This window comes from Schistocerca americana, chromosome X (assembly GCF_021461395.2).
Source record: "Schistocerca americana isolate TAMUIC-IGC-003095 chromosome X, iqSchAmer2.1, whole genome shotgun sequence".
Taxonomy (NCBI): Eukaryota; Metazoa; Arthropoda; class Insecta; order Orthoptera; family Acrididae; genus Schistocerca; species Schistocerca americana.
In genome coordinates, this window is record NC_060130.1 from 549,079,560 (window position 1) to 549,100,149 (window position 20,590).

The window sequence follows — 20,590 nt, forward strand, 5'->3', positions numbered from 1 at the left end:
TAGAAATTCTTGTATAGCACTCAAGATATTGAGTGAAACTGATGAGAGGGTAAAACATAAAAATGCAGTGAAAAGAGAATATAGATGCCTTAAAATGAGATGAGAAAAAGTGCAAAGTGGCTAAGAAGGTATAGCTAGAAGCCAAATGCAAAGCTGTAGAAACATTCATGACTGGGGGAAATATAGATGCTGTGTATGGGAAAATGAAGGAGACTTTTGGAGAAAAGAGAATGTGAATATCAAGAGCTCAGAAGCCAATCCACAACTAACATGGAGAACACAAAGAACATAGCAAGGGCCATAACCCTATTTCCCAGAAACTTCGCACAGCGGAAGAAGGGTCAAAATAAGTGAACACGTCTCAGCTTATACAGATACTTGACATTTCTGAGAAAATTATTGTCAAAGTTTTCAGTATAATGTAGATGCCTTTTGGTGTGTGGTAAGTTCAACCGAAGTGGTGGCACAGTGGCTAGTGTTGCAGCTTTTGTGCCCCATGTTTGAGCCTAGTTCCTAGGTAACATTGTTAGTCCTTCTCTACATATTCACCCTTAAGTGCAACATATTTTTCCCAACAGTGGAAGAATTGGCAGAGACCTTGGTTGTAGAGTCTGCATTTTCTCTGTTCAGGAAAAATTACACGTCAAAAGTCACCTTGTTTTCCTTCTGAAAATACCTGCTGTGCAATGGTTTTCTCATTCGGATGGAAATGGAAGAAGTCAGCATGTGCCATTTCAGAAGAATCCTGATGTAAGGCATAATTTGATGGCCCTGAATAGCAGCATGTGTTGCCTCAGTTTGGCAGACTATTTGAGTGAGTGTGAGCAGTCATGGAACTTAGCAGGTGGCAGCTTTTATTATGTTTAGAATTTTGTGCAAGCTTTTGAAACTTGATCCATCACTGATTTTCAGTTTTTCATCAGGCTCTCTACTTTTCTTGCGATTCCGAGCTCTTCGGAGAGAAATGGTGTGCTATTTTGTTCTTCATCATTCAGACTTGTGCCACCAATCCACTGTGTCATACTATATAATTTCACTGGATTGTTGCAGGCTTGGTCCCCTTCAAACATAGATAATGAATTGCCATATTTTACCCCTGTCATAGTGGTCCCTTATTTAGAGGACCCACATGACCGACATGCAAGTTGGGTATCCGACCTCCTTATAGGAGCGCAGAGAGAAACATCGCCAGTGGATATGAACAATAACAGGTTTTCCAAATATACACGGAACTATTTCGTCATACAACATGTAACAGTGTTCCACCAGTTGGAACTCGTGACGCATGTAGCACTCTGCCGACCCGGCTTTATAAGCACGCCCAGACAGTCAGAACAGCAGTGTTTACCTACCACTAGGAACAGCTCTGGCCAGTACTTACGTTGTCCCTAGCATTGTATACACTCGCCGTAGCGTTGTAGTAGCACGTTGTATTTTATGATTGGTAGAGTAGATTTTGGTCAGTATTTTCTTCCATTGTTGTGTTTCCTTATCTGGTTTACCACCACAAGAGTTGTGGATTTTCTTGTTGTTCTTGCATTTAAAACTTAGTGTATGCCAAGAAGGCGTTTTTCTTTGATTATAATAAAGTGTGTTCAAATTGACTGTTAGTTCTTTCTTGCCGACCGCAGGACACTACAACCCCACTTTATCAGTGGGCTGTGCTATTTTGTCTAGGCTCCTTTGGCTGCATGCTAGGGTAGTGAGGTGTGGGGATTTCAATGTGTACCAGGACTAGACATGTACCTGCAAACAAACAAAATATTATTTTTTGCAACTTTATTGCTTCAAGGTGATAATTAAAACTTTATGACCATCCTTTGTATTACTTACCCCAAAAGGCCAAGTTGTTGAGAGTCTTGCTATCAAAAGATTATTTTTTTTATTTTTTTTTTTTTTATTTTTTTTTTTATTTTTTTTTTTTTTTTACTATGAGAGAAAGCACATTTATACAGCCATATGGTTATTCTTTGTCATTAATTTTTCATTATGGTCTCCAACACTTGCACAAACAGCTCAGTGGGGCGTAGGTGGTGATCTACACTCCAGTGATCACTTCACCATATGGATTCAGGTTCCAGACAGACTGGGGCTCAAAAGAAAACCTTTAGTTTGAGTACCCAGCAAAGCAAAGTAATGCTGTACGAACAGTCAGCAAGTCACGTGGCTCTGTGTGAACATAGACGCATCATCCAGAAATGAGTGGATCATTTCACCAGTTGATCTACTACATTGCTGATGCCACCAAACCAGTCTTCAGGAGAGATAAACTGGAAGCCTGTTCTCTGATTGATTTGCTGCCCATCTGTGGGCTTCCCAGTCTTTAGTGAGAATTTTATGGACTGCCCCAACACGTGACAATAGTAGGACAGGTAGTGTTGGCATTCACTTGGGTTGGGAGGGTTGGTACTCACTGGAAGTTTGTTCTCATATCCTAAATGTTCACATAACCAAGCATTCTCAATAAAATGCTGGTTTGTGAATACCATTTCATGTTGAAAAATTCATCATGACCCACCCAGATAGCTGCAAGCATTGGCATGCCATTTCTGTGGTTTGGAGAGGCATGCAGACCTCAGATCGAATCCACATGGTTGATTAACAACAAGGGCCAGTGTGCCAGCCATCCTGGATGTGATTTTCACTTGGTTTTCCACATCAGGCTAGATGAAAACTCAGTTACACGATTCGCAAACATTTCGAAAAAGTTGGCACACTTTCACATGATAGGAACAAATGGGATGCGTAAATTACATTCTGGGGGGGGGGAGAATCGGTCACAAGAAGGACATCTGGCCACCCTCTACTATTAACATGGCCATATCCAGAAATTAATATGCCGACTCTGTGAAGGCACAGGATAAAGCCCAGGAAGAAAAAGGTGAAATATTAATCTACAATGCCACTTTCTCCATGTATGGGTATCCCAGTGTTGTGAGGGAATGTTTCAGAATGCCATTGCAAGAGGCAGCTATAGGTCAGACAGTGTTGGTGTTGGCATGGATTGAGGAAGTTGACTTTCACTACAGATCTGTCCTAGAAACTCTCTCCCTCACTCTCCCAAATGTTGATATTGTAATATTGTCAGGTGGTCTCCAAAGTGTTCATTGGAGATTGCCAAAAGAAGATTGATTATGAGGAAAGAGTTTGTTCCTCTCACTAAACGCATATATTCATATCTAGCAAGGGTGCTGATAACCATGCCAATGGGTGTGTAAAACTGTCATCGTCATAGGTCATGGCAGGAATTTGTGAACGCCATAGATTGTTCCATGATGCCTTTCATTGTGATGTGACAATTAAGAGGATTTCAGGGACACTCTCAAAGTGCACTACACACCATGAGAATGAATAACTGTTGAGATGAAACAGCCATTAGTTCTTCACTGGACAGGGTAGTGTGTTGTGTTTTTGGTGTTTCCATATTTATGTCCAACTCCTGTACTCCTCATTTGAGGAGAATATACACAAACAAATCTGTAGCATGGCCATGGGCACTCACATGGCATACTGCTGTGTCAACCTGTTTATAGGCCATCTACAGGAAACCTTCCTAGCCACCCAAAACCCCAAACCCCTTATTTGGCTCAGGTTCATTGAGAATGCCTTTGTAATCTGGACCCAGGGCCAAGACACCCTATCCTCATTCTTTTACAGCTTCAACACCTTCCCTCTCATCAGCCTTACCTGATCCTCAGCCCAATGTGCCACCTTCTTGGACATTGACCTCCATCTGTCTGATAGCTCCATCTATACCACTGTGCATATTAAATCCACTAAACATCAACAGTACCTACATTTTGATAGCTGCCATCCCTTCCACACTAAAAAATTTCTCCTGTATAATCTGACCACCCATGGATAGTGCATCTGCCATGATTAGAAATCCCTTGCCCAGCATGCTGAAGGCCTAACAAAGGGTTTCACTGAAAGGCACTATCCTCCAGATGTAGTCCACAGACATATGTTCCACACCTCGCACATTGCTAATCTCCAGACAGCCCCCAAGACCCAGCTGCAAATGAGTGCCCCACTCCTAACCCAGTATCATCCCAGACTGGAACAACTGAATCTTATCCTTCACCTGTGATGTGACTATTTATCATCATTTTTGGAAATGAGGAACATCCTACCCACAATTCTTCCTACCCTCCCAAAGTGGTATTCCTCTGCCCACTCAATCTGCACAGTGTCCTAGTCCATCTTTACTCCACACCCATTCCCAACTTTCTGGCCATGTGTGTCATACTTATGTGAAAGACCCAGGTGCAAGACCTGTCCAATACACAATACACTCATTCAGCGCATCTTACTCCAGTACACCACAGGCTTATCTTACCCTATCATAGGTAGGGCTACTTGTGCAGTCAGTCATCTCATATACCAGCTCTGTGGCAGTTTCTGCACAGCATTTTATGTAGGCATGACCACCAACCAGCTGTCTATCCGAATAAATGGCCACCACGAAACTGTGGCCAAGAGCAGAGTTGATCACCAAGTGGCAGAACATACTACTGAGCCCGAGCTCGATTTCAATGGCTGCCTCACTACCCTTCTGGATCCTTCCCTCTAATATCTCACCTGCCTCAAGATGACTGGGTGTTTGTGTTGTCCTCATCATTTCAGCATCATTCACTAAAGTGGCGAGATTGGACTGAGCAAAGGTTGGGAATTTGTATGGGCACTGATAACTGTGCAGTTGAGTGCCCCACAAACCAACATCATTATCCTCACCCTCTAAATCAGGTTCTTTGAATTAGATAAATGCATGTTCTCCTTGCAACACGTTTCCATCCTATAATCTTTTTGTCTCATGCCCACCTCCACCTGCTCCCCCTCCAGGACCCTATCTTCACTCATCCTGCATAGACATCCTTTTCCCTGCAGTATTCCCTTCCTCTATAGTAAAAGTAAAGTTCTTTATCTTGTTTATGTGGATAGTAACAACTCATCACCTCTACAACTCAGTGAGTTATTACCATTATTCCTTAAATTATTTATGATCAAAAAGTGAATAAATTATTATATTTCAAACATCTCAGTTAGGAAAAAAAATTAAATATGTAATTACTTATCTTAATTTTACCACATTTTTAACTGATTTGAGAGGGTTGCACTAAAGGCATGTTGGTTTATAAGGATAAAAATTAGGTGTTGTAGGTACTCAAAAATTTCATTTGCCAAAACAGGTCTGTAAAGTATCTTTTTGCATTTAAATGCATTTAAAACTGCCCAATGCCATAACCACTTCTTTTTCACTTTCTATATTAATTTACTTCCTTTCCATATTCTTCTATGTGCTCTTCTTGATTTTGTAACATGCAACAATAATTTATCTGCTTACACTCCATGCTCCATATATATTGCTTTCATGCAGTTCACACCAAACTGAATTCTTATTTGTTCTGAAACATATTTCCTGTTTGTACACCATCACTGAAACATTAAACTTCATCATAAATTCAGATTGTAAGTGTGTTTCGTCACACAAAAGTGTTTCTTGGAACCTACCCCACACGCATTAGTTAAAGATCTGATTTGGGTTTTGGGTACTGCTATGAAAATTCATCAATAAGTTTTCATTTGAATCATCTCTGAAGATAAGTTTGATGGTCTCTATTTCTATTTGCAGAAAAAGCCTGTGCATGGTTCTTCTGTGCCAGCAGTTATTGAAGCACACTTTGCCATGTATCAGTTGCCGTGATGATGTTTGTTACTGATGAAGCAACAAATTCTAGGCATCTTATGTGCTAACATGCCACAATGCAACAAAACAAAACTTGATTGGAAATACACAAAGCTACAGTGCAAAGCTTTCATAACAGTGAATGAGTGCAGCCCGATACAAGAAGAGTGGAAAACAGTATTGATACTGAAAATTCTTTATTTTAGACTTGAAAATATATGCAAACATCATTTTAATTTCAACAGGGGAATGACATTTGATGGAAGAATGTTGAGCAAAGATCAGTTAACATTTCTTAAATTACATCAAACATATAAATTTCTTATATCAAGCTCTTCCAGAAGGCATCCAGCATACATTAATAATTTGTTTTTTAAATGACTGTTTTTATCAGTTTTGGCATCATATCCCCTGAAGATAAACTCAGAGAAGGTTCCTTTTAAAAGACCACAACGATTTACCTGCACCATCCCTGTCCAGTTTGAGTTCGGGCTGCATCTCCTATGACCAACAAAGTGTTAAGCCCCAGTCCCACTTCTTTCTTTATGTTACCCAGGCCCAATTTGAATTTTTATGTATCTTTAGATGACATCCAAATCATTTTCATTATTAGATTTACATACAGTAACCTATTTTCCTCCTATTTGATGTCCTCTAATGTACTATTGCAAAGAACAATCTCTTAAGTCTTGACCAAAGCAATGAAATGTGTCTCACCAACACATTTTTACATTATTTCCAGTTTTAGTTCCATACTGATTATTTCTGTTTTCCTTACATTAACATCATCTTTAGTTACAGATTGTTGTAGTCACTTTGAACTGGTTTAAGTCCATAAGCAGTTTTGCTAAAAATTCAGAAAATATACTGAAGCCACACTCAGGTGAGAATTATCAGCCGTAAGAAACATACAGTGAAAGAGATATCACAAATTTTCTCATCTCTCTGCCAATACTGTCGTAATGTCACCATGTTAGATATAAACTGTTTCATGTTACTTACATTTGATGTGCATTATTGTTGTTACTGTTTGAGGAAAAATGTAAATCAGACATTTAATCTCTTGTTGCACAGTTTTGTTACAGAAATGTATTGTGCCATCTTGATTGCTGCCATAATTTTGCTTTCACCTCCAGTAATAAATGCTGAGAAAGGAGATGAGGATGATAACTGGGTTGATCCATTCTATATAGACAGGTACAGTCACAGAATAATAAACTGATTACGTGACTTTCATAGTTGTATCCATTTTATGACTAAAAGGAAAATTTTGTGTCTGAAATAAGGAAAGTATTTTAAGATATAAGCAGTAACTTTCTTGAGAACTGAGGAAGTAAGAAAGGTAAGAGAGGGAACAGCCCAATGATAATATTTATGCAAGTGTAATGCATACATTCTTAACCTTTCTCCGTCAAAATAACTATGGTCCATGTAGTACAAGGTGCTGTCCAAAAGTTCCCAAAATTTTTTTTTTTTTTTGTTTTTTTTTTTTTTTTTTTTGCAGTTAATCCAGTGAAAGTAATATGTAGCACTTCGTGTATCATTTGAAATAAAATACCGAATGAAGATAATTATTGTTGGTGAGTGCTTTTGTGTTGATGATTTCTCTATATGTTGATTATTCATGATTTATGTTAGAGATTAGTATAGCCATTCTCCATTTGGTTTTAAATTAGGGAAAATTACATTAGAATCATATCAGATGATAAAGCATGTTGGTGTGTCTGAGTCAACTGCTTGAAAATTACCTCAATGTTAGTTAATAATGTTGATTTTTCAACAAGACCATTAATAATCTTGACTGCAGAAAATATCAGTGCTGCCAACTTGTAATCCATTCTGCAGCCTCTTGTAATATTGTACAACAGATGCCAGAGATTTGTGCCTAACAGACTCTATGTGAAATAGGTTATAATGATGTGTATCTTCATATTTTCACAACTCAATGATTGTTCCATAAAATTTTGGGCATGCAACCCATGAATTTCAGTTCTTCTAATGATATTTCATCTGTATACTGTCCAGCCATCTTCAGAGTGAGCCAAGGTGACTCATTCTGAATATGGCAGGACAGTATATAGCCGAAATATAAAAAGAAGAAGTGAAATTCATGCAGCTACACACCCAAAATTTTATGAAACAGGTTACAGTGATGTATCTATCGCCAGTCAACAAAGACAACTTTACATGAAAATCTACTGGAATCATAGGCATTTGTCAATGCTGTGTGGAGTGGCTGTGCGGTTATAGGTCACTGATAGCGAGGTCCCTCCCGCCGGAGGTTTGAGTCCTCCCTCGGGCATGGGTGTGTGTGTTGGGCTTAGCATAAGTTAAAGTTAGTTTAAGTAGTGTGTAAGTCTAGGGACCGATGGCCTCAGCAGTTTGGTCCCTTAGGAATTCACACATAGCTGAACATATGAACATTTTTCAAGTTAAACATGGTCCCTAAGTGGCACTAGGGCATAAACTTTAGGAATCTCGGCTAGACATTATTGAGTTGACACTTCATGGGTACATTACTAAGCTGGGAGCCGTTCAGCTTTCCCAGTTCTGTATATTACTTTCTGTACACACTTCAGCAACCATTATTAGACATGGTGGTGATATATTGTGCATTTCAGAGAATGGTGATCAAGCAGTCTCACACTAACTTGCATAACCCTATTTGTTATGGTTTATTCAGATATGTCAGACTGTACGTTTCTGTAGGGCCCCAGAGCCAAAGGCTCTGAAGTCACCAGTGGCATGGGGATGCTGGAGTGGAAGCTGCAGGGCGAGGCACATGGCAGCTGAAGGCTGCAGAGAGACTGCGGCAACCTGTAAACATGTTATTTTTCTTTGCCTCAGGTGATATGGGTGTCTGTTGTCCTGCTCATATCAAATTCCGCTCACTCGGCAGTTTGGTAACTCTGCTTTGCTGAAGACAGAGCCCTGTCTCCCATGTCCCAGTTGCAACAGCTGCGGTGAGGTGCTCTACCCCAACAGCAAACTGTCCAATGATAACCGTGCTCTGACCTCCGATGACAAGTGGCACTCGCATCACACCGACCCACTCCCCTTAAGCGCTAAGGCGGATGTATTTTGCAGCAGCCACGATGTGACACCCATGCCTCTGGGCAGGAGTTGACCATGCTGCTGGAAGACTTGGTCTGTCCTGCTGCTCTTAGTCCCTTGCGAACTCAGAAGCTCATACCATTTCCCTGCCACAGACTGGAATTGTGATCCTCATTGGAAGATTCGCGTGGCCATCTGCATAGCACAGCACCATTGTCCATCAGAGCTGTGACACTAAGACACTAGTATTACTTGACTGCCCCCATTTATACTCGGCAGAGCACATATGTTTTGAGAATCCACCTCTTCTAGTCATGTACTGCCATACATTACGTTAGCACCAGTTCACTGGTTTTGATTATGGTTTGTAGCAAAAGTTGCTCGCAGTCCTGCTGAGTACACCATTTTGGCAACTCGTGCACCCATGTCAACGCGACATACTTTGATACTCCATGTTGTAAAAAGTTACCACCAACAACCTGTGCCTTACTTACAGGTATGGCTACAATTACCACTGCAAATTCTCACAAAAACTACCTTATGCGGTGATGCCGCTACAGTATTTTCCCCTGTGGGAAAACTCGGTTACATGTGTTTCTCTAATCTATTACATGTCTTCTTCAAGTGTTCATAATAACATATATTATTTGTGGTACCGCAGGTGTTTTGCCTTGCCCACATGCACATGGGTCCTACTGTTACACTGTTACTTAAGCACTAGGCACCAAGAATTTTGGAGTTCCCTTTCCTCTCCATCTCTTGGCATCCAATCCACTGGGATTTTTACCACATATAGTTCCCTTGGTTTTCTGGATTTTCACTTTATAAGAATGAAAGCAACACATAACAGGGCCAGGGCCACTATGGCATTCGGTACGGTGGCACTCAGAAGGATTGTTACCCGCCGTTGTCCTTCTCTGTAACGCATGACATGCTGCATCAGCTGCTCAACTGAGATGTGCTCTTCTTGCTCCATGAACTGCATCAGACCCGGCTCCAACGACTGATTCAGAAAGGTTATACTGTATTTCATTGAGACAAAAATCCTAAAATTGCCGCCAGCCAGTACAGCTGCAGCTGTGTGATGTTAAGTTGTGTGACCCTTGAAACTGATGCTGCTAGATGAAAAGTTGGTCGTATTATATTGCACACAGTCCCATTAATCAGTATTCCACTTCCTCTGAGTTCTATGTGTGTAGCTTCCGCAAATCACCCTGCTCAAAGCATTTTGCTACTACCTCCAGACTTTCGCAGATGGGGTAAACCCAATGCAACCCAACTCGCTGCAGACTCAGCTTGGGTTTCACTATACCCCCCCGGGCAAACTATCTCCTTTTGTCTGGCTAGAAATAATTGCACCACACCTGCATTTGGATCAGTGTTTATCACTCTGGATGGACACACAGTTATCCTTCCTCTATAGCAATTTTGAAATTCTGCCCTTGAAATTTTAGCTTACCTGCTATGATTTGCCAAGATTAGTGTCATCCCCTCAATCCTGACTTCCGTGAACTTCCTCAAAGCCCCCAACTTTACTAAAAGTGAATGGATGGTATAGCACTGGAATTTTGCGTGCTTCCCCATTCCTGGAAATCAAACCACAACACATAGTTGTGCTTGGTTAGTTTTTGCTACCACTGATGCAATGTGATAGTAAAATGGTAGGTTTTGCTTTCTAGGTTCCATTACCAAACTTAACCCCAGAGGCAGTTCTTTCTGTGCATTACATAATGCCAGCAATCACCAGCCCGGAAGTAACAAATTAGTACTCAGCTGCCCATGCAAGGTGTGATGCAAAGCTTCCTGCAGGTTCATCACTACTCCCTGCACATTTCAAACACTGTCAGCTACTCCCTGCAAAAGTCTCATCAGTGCAATCATGATAGCCATCACTTACAAGCATCCCTGTAAGGCTCCTAGATTTTGATTCTTGTCTTATGATGTTTAAGCATAGTCCACCACATTTTGTGCCAACTTATGAAATAACCACATGTTGTTCAAGACTTCCCCTTCCAAACTCTCCATCTGCCATGTGCTACACATCTGTTGCTTTATTCTCCTCTGCCAATTTATTTACAGTTTCCAATATGCTGTTTAGATCCCTAACATCACTTTCATCTGCCGTTCCAAATACTGTCTTCAAAATTTTCCCACCTACCAAGGCATCCATCCCAACGAGGATGATGAGATGCATCACTGCCAAGATTCCCATTTTCAGTAACTTGAGGACAGGGATCACCAGCAACCTTCCTGCCTTTTCAAAAGACTGCTGCCCCTAGCAGGCTCTACATAAATCAAACAACATAACTAAATTACAATTATATGGAACAGTCATTCACTACTAACTAATATAAAAAATTACATATACTTCCTACTACTCCCTAGCTCATAACATGTATGGCACCTCATTCTCTAGCCCAATCACATCTTTCTGTTCCTACCTTCACTCTATTATTTTTTTCCTTCCCTTGTGGGATTTACATCTGGACAATCCTTAAATAGCCACATATGCCCAGGTGCACAATTGTCATTCTGGTGGGCACTTGAAGTTTAACATTTCAGGTGGGCTGGTTTCTTCTAAATGACATGGCCCTTGATACCTGGTGGTGAATTACTTGGTCTCCTTTTTCAGTGTATATGGACCGAACAGCATCACCCTTTGCCCCACTCTGTTCTGAGATAAACTTGCCATTCATCTCAGTGCCTCCTCCTGCTTTTCCAAAGCTCTTGTGTTTGCCTTTTGCACCCATTTCCATATTTCTCAAACTGTTCTTGCAAACTCGCACTCTGATTCCCCATTTCTTCCCTTTCCTACCTTTATCAGGTCAAATGGAGATGGCATTTTCCATCCATATATTATCTCATGTGGAAACAACCCCATATTTGTGTGGACTTTTGAGTTGTAGGTGCAGACAACATATCCCAGATATTCATCCTAGTCTTGATGATGTGAGTTTACGTAGTATTTGAGCGTCTTACCAATAATGGCATGCACACATTCCATCATCCCATTTGCATGCAGATGCAGTGCACTCATCCTCAACTTCTTTATGCTCAGCAAATGACAAAGTTCCTTCAATAGACCTGACATAAAATTGCTGCTGTGGTCAGTAATTATCATTTTGGGTACACCCAACTTCAGAATCCAGTTGTTCACCTACACCTGTGTGACCATTGCAGAGTGTTGATTTGGCATGGCAGCCATTTCTACATACCTCAAAAAATGTTCCATTATCATTAGAACGAATCTGTTCCCTGCTGGTGTTTGACTGAACGGTTCCATGACATCAATCCCCAACACAGATAATGGGCTTGATGCTTCTGTCAATCTCTGCAGTTGTACCTGCTTATGACTCAAATCGGCTCTTTGCACACACTATATACAACTCCTCACATGCTGGTCTATGTCATTTCTCCTTCCCTTCCACCAGTACCTCTCCACCAATCTCCTGTTCGTGAACCTACAGACAACATGACGGCCCTTAATATTTCCTCCTTCAACTTTGCTGGCACTAATACTCATGGTGCTAACCTCATTTCTCTGCACAGAAGACTGTCATATGTGCTAAACTGCGGCTGTGTCTGGTACTGCTCACAATCACCATCAGTGTCCTGCATTTTCTGCCATATTGCAAGATCGTTACCCAGGCTTTCACTATTGCCACTTTTCTACTTAGTGTGTCTGCATTACTGTATTTTTTTTCCCTGGCTTGTGTATAACTTCATAGTTGAACTCACTAAGCTTTAAAGCCCACCTTGCAAGTCTGTTAAATGTGTCTTTTAGTCTGAGTGACAACTTCAAAGTGACATTGTCTGTTACCGCATGAAATTTTTTCCTGTACAAATAACACTTAAAATACGTAGCCCCATAAACCACATTAAGCATTTTCCTCTCTGTAATTGAGTAATTCCTTTGCACTGCATTCAATTGTCTTGATGCATAGGCCACAGGATGCTTCTTCCCATCAATTTCCTGGCTAAGAACACACCTCAGTGCCTGATTAGATGTGTCTCATGCCAGAATAACCTCTTTCTCAAAATCTGGGAAAACAAAAACCAGACTTGATGTCAACACTTCCTTTAACTTGTCAAATGCTTCCCGGTACTTCCTTCCTAGTCAAATTTCACACCTTTTCATAACAACCATATAAACTGTGTCAACAGCTGTCCTATGTCAGTAAATCCCTTCCCAAATTTTCTATAGAAATTCGAAATCCCAAGAAAGGACTGGACTGCTTTAACTGTGTTTGTTTTTGGAAAATCCCATAGTGCCTTGCCAGCCTCAGATTCATCCAAGCTCCATTTGTACTTATAATATGGCCCAAATATCTCACCTTCTCTGATTCTCCAGGCACAATGTCAAACATGTTGCTCATAACATCTGAAACACTTTCATTAGATGCTACTCATGCTGTTCCATGCTACTTGAAAATACTGTGATGTCATCTAGGCATACGAGACACTGCCGTGATTTCAAATCCATCAACAGACTGTGCAACAATCTCTGAAACATTGTGGGAGCATTCCTTAGACTGAATGGCATCCTATATTGGTAGTAGCCTACAGGCATGGAGAACGCAGTTTTCAGATGATCTTCTGGAGCAATGTCTAACTGATGATAAGCACTCATCAGATCCATGGTCAAAAATTACTGGCACTGTTTGAAGTGTTCCAAAATCTCAGATATATTTTGAATGGGGTACACATCTGTTATTGTCTTGCTGTTGAGATGATTACAGTCACAGCAGAACATGTATTCCCTTGTCCCATCCATAGACATTTTTGGCACAACCATGATCCCAGCTCCCAAAGTGCTATTCCTATGTTCTATTACACTGACAGCTAGCTGCTGGTTAATTAACTCTTCCACTGTTGATTGCAGACACCTTGGAATACAATAGGGTTTACAGTAAACTGGTGCTTCGTCCTCTGTTGGTTCAGTGGTTCAAATGGCTCTGAGCACTATGGGACTTAACAGCTGTGGTCATCAGTCCCCTAGAACTTAGAACTACTTAAACCTAACTAACCTAAGGACATCACACACATCCATGCCCGAGGCAGGATTCGAACCTGTGACCGTAGCAGTCGCACGGTTCTGGACTGCGCGCCTAGAACCGCGAGACCACCACGGCTGGCCTCCTCTGTTGGTATTCTATGCTGAACTGTTGAAGTTGCTGGCACTGGCTCTTGTGGAAAAAAACAAATTCTCAAATTCCCATAACAACTCTTCCATCCACACATTCTCAACTCTTTCATATGCTCAATTTTCTTACGTAATGCAGTTCTACCTGTGGTTCATGGTTGTCCGCTGTGGGCACCCATTATGCACCAATCAGTAAATTTGCTATCAGTATCCCTTTCCTCAGATTCACTTCCATAACACTATAATTACCCCTGTTCACAGATACTACTCACCCAACATTCCCCTCTTATTCAAGTACAATACTACATTTCACAAAACAACCTAATGAATCCAAGACACCATTTTCTTCTAATGGTTCGACAACACACACCATACCTACAGTTTGATGTGACTCCACATTCACCCAAAGTGGCTTCCTGGTGCCACTAGACACACAATCATGTGAATTGAGCCTTAATGTTAATGTACATGGTTCAGTTGGTTTGTTCATTACTTTTAACACCCCTTATGACAGTTTCACATTGACAATGGTTTCTTCTAGCTGAAATAACATTCCACTAATCTCCACAGTTTGCTGTCCACAGTCAGTTTTGGCATGATGCTGGAACAAGAAAGCTATCCCAAGGATCATGTCATAGTCTTCTCTCTCAAGTGGTATAACCTCCATGCACTGGTCAAATTAAACCTTCGAAAGTCCACGTGCATTGTCCCCAATGGTGTGACCTCCTCATCCCCTACTCCATGCAACTTATAACGTGGTGGGTTCAACTTCTGTTGACCTACTAGGCTCTTACTAGTCATGAATGCATGTGCTGCTGTCTCCAACAGAAACTTAAATTTCCAGGTTCCTGTAAATCCTACAACTGAACATTCCTCCTATACGTACGTACTTGTAGCATTGAAATTAAATGGGAAATCCTGTAGGTGGACCTTGAGCTTCCTCTGCCATTTAACAACTGCTTAACATTACCACATCCACCCCTCCATCCTCCACACTGCTGGTTATCACTTCTACCCATGTGCCCTGGTGGCTTGCAACACTGCTTCTGCACATGTCCCATACGACCACACTTGTAACACCTTATGCTAGTCAAAAACACGGTCTGCTTATCACATACCCCCATTACTATGTCTGTTTCCTCATACTGAATCGCCATCTGGCAGAACACAAATCCCTCGGTGTTCCTACATGCACGTTTCTAGACATATTTGTCAGCAACCACTTCAAAAAGACATTCAGTGCTCTCTGCTTGGCCTCTTGTACCAGAACCTTATTTGCCTTATGACTTTGTTCCAGTTCATAAGTGTGCTTGTTCATCTCTCTTATCCTATGTGTGAATTTCTCTGCTGTTTCCCCTTGCCTCTTTAACATCGTACTCAACCTCTCCCAAAAGTACCATGTGCTATTCTGTTTCGTATGTCTCTGGAACAACCTTTCCTTCAACTGCTCAAACACTGCCACCTTTTTCAAAGACTCAGAACACTTAACATACATTTTAACTTCTCCCGCTAACAGCAACTTATCCATGTGCAACAACTGATTATCAGTCCAACCTCTCTAGATCCTCTATGAAAGAATGCACATCCTCAGATGCTGTACCCGAAAATGTCACAATCAACCTTGCGGCAGCTCCATCTATCTCCTGCTATTGCATTTGAGGCAATGATCACTGGTTACTCCTCACTGCTAACTGATAACTTAAATGTGTATTATCCACTACTAATTGAGCTACCTTTTCCAGTAAAATCTGCACCACCTCAATTTATGACATGCCTTGCATCCCTGTCTCTGCCATTGTACTGCTTTTAGGCTTCAAAATCACAAATCACAAACTGCACAACCACAAAAAGAAAAATTTCTCAGCCTGGTCAAGCCACTACTCCTCACACTTATTATACTAAACCACACAGATACAATATAGAACGAAACAACCCTAATTTCTATGCCATACTGCTTAAACTGAAAACATTGATTCACATTATGGCCAAAACGGCAACAAATGTAACACACTAGTGCCACAGACTTATTATAAGGATCAGAATAACCCAACAAACACTGCTTGTGTCCTACAGGTACCAAAAAATTATGATTCCTACCCCCACGAGACTGTAAAACAACAACAGGTTCCACATTCTACAATTTCACTTATGTTCACAACAAAACAATTCTGAAATGCTTCTCGGCACCCTTTTCTTAATAGCCAACACACTGATATAAAAACATATGTAACTGTACAACTCCCACGCCTTTTCCACATTACAAAACAAAACTGTTCATCACTCACCACACCTTGTGACTGCTGTATCCGAATAGCTCTTACAGATTATGTAGGCGGTGGATCTGAACGCCGTACTGCAAAGACATCACCAGTTACTGTGACTTCAAATGAAGTCGCCAGAGTAAAGGGATGTTGTAGCGGAGGCCATAGGGCAGAGCACAGGGCAGCTCATGGCTGCAGAGAGATACTGCGACAGTCTGTAAACATTATGTTTTCCTTTGCCTCATATGATAGAGGTGTCTGTTGTCCCACTCACTCAGCAGTTTAGTCTCACTGTTTTGCTGAGGACACAGTCCTGCTGCCTGTGGCCCAGTTGCGACAGTGGCACTGAGGCATGCTACCTCAGTAGTGAACTCTTTGATGACGGCTGTGGGGTGGCCTACCATTTCATGTGGCACTTGCACCATGCTGACCCACTCCCCACAACAGCAGAAGGTGGATGCTGGTGGGTAAATGTCCTCTGCAGTACCCGTGATTGTGGCATCCCACCTGCCTCCCTGCAGCAGTCGACTGTGCTGCTGGAAGACCTGGTCTGGTCCACTACTGGCTGGTTGCGAGTCCCTTGCGAAATCCAAGGGTCAAACTGTGGCCTCGCCACAGACTGAAACTGCAGTCCTTCATTGGAATTTTCATGTGGCCACCCGTGTAGCACAGCACCATCATCCAAGAGAGCTGTGACACTGAAGACATTGATATTACCTGACTGCCCTCAATTTATACTCGGCAGTACACATATGTTTTGCAAATTCACTTCTTTAAGCCATGTACAGACACTTATTAAGTTAAGCCAGTGCGCTGGTTTTGATGGCGGTTTGTGATAAAATTTACTCGCAGTCCCACTGAGCGAGCCATTTCGGCAACTCTTGTGCCTGTGTCAGCCTGCCATACTTTCATACATCATCTTTCACAGAACTATTATCAACAAGCCCACGCCTGAATTACAGGTATGGCTGCAAACTACTGCTCCAAATTCACACTAAAACTACCTTATGCAGTGACACTGCTACAGATTTATCGGCTCTCACCCAGTCACTGAAGTTAGGCAATGTGAGGTCTGGTTAGTACATATGTGGTTGACCACATGGAAACACTGGGTGTTGTTGGCTCAGGGACTCACAACTCACCAAAGTGGCATCCAATTGTAAGACTTGCACCATACACCATTATTATTAAATAAAATCCCAGCACCTTTTCGGATCTAAGTAGTTCAGAATCCATAAGGAGAAATTAGCTCCCAGTGGTATGTGTCAGTAATAGACAGTGTAATAATATGGAATGTCATTGTGCAAAATTTTCTCTCTCCTTGTAAAGAGAAAGAAAAAGGATACAAAGAAGGTTAGAGTTTAATGTCACATTGACAGACAGGCCAATAGCTTAGTTGATAAGTGTCAGACTACAAATACTAAGGTTTGGATTCCAATCCAAAATTCCTCCTAGGATTATTTCTGTGGCTTATTACACCTTTCACCTCCAGCAGAGTCTCCTTTCTCCTCCAGCAATGAGTTGTGTATGTTAAAAATGCCAAGTTGGACTGTGGTTCACTTCACATTAAGCTGTGGATCCCCCTAAAGTTACCTGGTTAAGTCAGTTCAAAGGTGGTCAAACCAACCTTGAGGTTGTTGAAATCGCTGCTGAACCGGAGCCAAATATTTTCCAGCCACAGCAAGGTCTGATGCGACCTGTTGATGTTTTTGAGTATTGCTATTGGTGAAGTCTTTGCTGGTAAAGCAGACGTTCTTGATGTATTCAAGTTGATTGGCAAAGTGCAGGAAGGTATTCACTGTCATTCTTTTATTAGATATGCTACTGGTCAAGCCTTCAATGATATATCTGAAATGATTAGATATAATTTTGGTGAAGATGTTCATTTGGATTTCCAATCCTGTAAGAGACTGCAAGATTGGTTGAAGTATATAATAAAGCTGATGCAAATCCTTTGACTAATATTTCTGTTAGTCATTTAAGTTTTTTTGTTTAAATTCATAATTGGGCATGTAAAATATCTGTGACTGATTATATGCACCCGAAGTATTGTGGTTGGACTGGTGAAGTAGTGAATTGGTATTATGAACCTTGGTGGAATCACATTCTGCACAAGAAACAACTCTATATAGTTGGTCCCATCAATATTCATAAATGTACTGTTGTTGACAAAATCATTGGTCGTGATGAGTTCATGGGGTCGACCTTTGTGTTCCGAATTTGGGTGTGGTGGCTATATTTCAAATGTCCGTGAGGTAATTTTGTTTGATGAGTTTGATTGGTCAAAGTGGTTGCAGTATGCTGATATTCTTAAATTAATTGTTGAAGGTAGGAGGGCCACAGTTAGTGTTAAAAATGCTCCAGGATTTAGTATTCAGTATCGTGGTCTTGCAATATTTATTTCTTATGAATATATCGTTTATGATGAAGAATTGAGAAATCATTTAAGGTTGCTGAGGTGCATGCATCATCTTCGCAGTGTTCAATAATTAAAGTAGAAGATGAGGTTTCAAAGGAAGTTGTATCACCCATTGTGTCACACATCGACATCGAGGCGGCAGAGAGTAGGTTGTGTATGGAGGTGTCAACACATGATTGTAGGTCAGAGGATTCACCAGAGGTGGACATGATGTTATTATGCGACAAACAGTTATCGTCATCAACGTCATCGGACTCATAGATTTGCCCAATATTTATATGGTCGGAAGCCTGTGTACTCCACTGTAGCATCTCTAGATATTCCGTTTAATGTGGAATTTAAGTATCGTGGTGGAGATTTTACTGATTCTGCAATCAAATCTGAATGTGATACTAAGAGTGTTCTTAATCAGTTGTGTGTGGAAAATGCCTTTAAGTATTGTAACCTGACTGTGAGGAAGTTTAGTTTTGTGTTTCATAAGATTAATTGTTTAGTTGACGAGTGGCGGACTATTGCTGGCAAAAGTAGTGAAATTAGGCAAGATACTCAGTTCACTAGAACAATATTGAGTGATGCTAAAATGCAAGTCGAAAAGATTGGATTCTTTGAGAAGTCCCTGTTGGCTGCATATCCCCTATGCATGATGTATCTCATTTATATATAGGTAGCATGCCATATATTAGGTGGAGGAATCAACATATCCATCTTCTTCTACAAACGGATTTGTAATAAAAACTGTAACGGGTTATATGGAGCTAAAAGTGTATGTTACATTTTGTAAACGATTGGATGTAGTTGCCGATATTGATTAGTATATGAAATCGCTATTGTAATTTTTTGTAATAAATTTCCATGTTGAATACACTGCTATAAGGTTTTTTTGAACATAATTAGATATCCCTGACTGCCCATCCTGACATTATATACAGTCAAATAGGGCATTAAAGATGGAATGCTAACTGAGTTGGGGAAGAATTAGTGTTTTTTCTCCCAAAAGAACCACTGCTATACTCTTAGAAAAATTGTGGGAAACTATTATATTGCCAGAAGTGGGTTTGAACTTTGCTTCACCTTAAAGCAAATATACTGTAGTGCCTCAAACATTATTTTGTCACTGACAGATGAACAGATGTCATTTTTCTCAGACTTCCTCACTGCCTCAGTCTCAGCCAGCTGTCACTGGCCAGGCATAAAGTGCTGCTCTTTGATTTTCATTTTTGGTTGTGTTCTTCTGTGTACATACTTATATAGTTTGCTATATTCAAGTCTGTGAACTTGCCTACAGACTGGATTCTAGTTGTATGTGAATTATTGATTGGGCATTTTGTGATGGAACACTGGTGTCAGCTACAGTGCAATTGGCATCTAAAAGCATGAAATTACTGATGAACTGCACTGTACCCTTAGTTACAGCAAAGGTTTAGTAACATTCAATGGTGTCACACACATCAGCGTACCTAAGTTTCAAGAGGAGTGGGCAAAGAAATTAGTCAAGAGGAAGTTAAATGGAATGAAATTATGACGAGTATAGTTGGTACTCACAATATAGTGAGATGTTGAGTTGCAGATAGACATAACAAAAAGACTGTCAGAAAGTGAGCTTGCGGCCAACATTTTCCATTGTTTAAATATAGTGAAACAGTTCAGAGGTGCACTTGGGAAAATTCTGTGTTTATCTTTTGTCATATCTGTGCTGTGTCATTGCCGTGTATAACAAACCCATGCATTGTTTTAAATGTCTGTATTTTGGGCACACCACTGCATAATGTAAAGCATAGGCAATTTGTAGGAAGTATGAATCAGCAAGGTGTGCAGATTCCCAGGTTTATGTAAATTGTTCAGGCAGTCTTCCTGTATGGGGTGTAGTGTGTCCTGTCTTCTGTGATGAAAAGAAGATTCAAGACTTTAAAGTGATAAATGAATCCCATAAACTGTGGACAGATTGGTACACATAGTTCTATGCCCCCTTGCTTTGCAGTATTATTCACGTCATGTACTTGTCCATTTGCATCAGCTGTGAATAATAT

General features: G+C 40.8%; 1 protein-coding gene across 2 annotated transcripts in view; it reads left to right on the forward strand.

Annotated features, from left to right (window-relative positions):
* Window positions 1–20,590, forward strand: part of LOC124555225 — a 143,172-nt gene that overhangs the window by 26,408 nt on the left and 96,174 nt on the right. For both annotated transcript variants that reach the window (XM_047129080.1, XM_047129079.1), the window contains one exon: window positions 6,761–6,883. In XM_047129080.1, coding sequence (XP_046985036.1) covers window positions 6,774–6,883 — 110 coding nt within the window. In that variant the 5' untranslated portion in view covers window positions 6,761–6,773. The remainder of the gene's footprint in view (window positions 1–6,760; window positions 6,884–20,590) is intronic.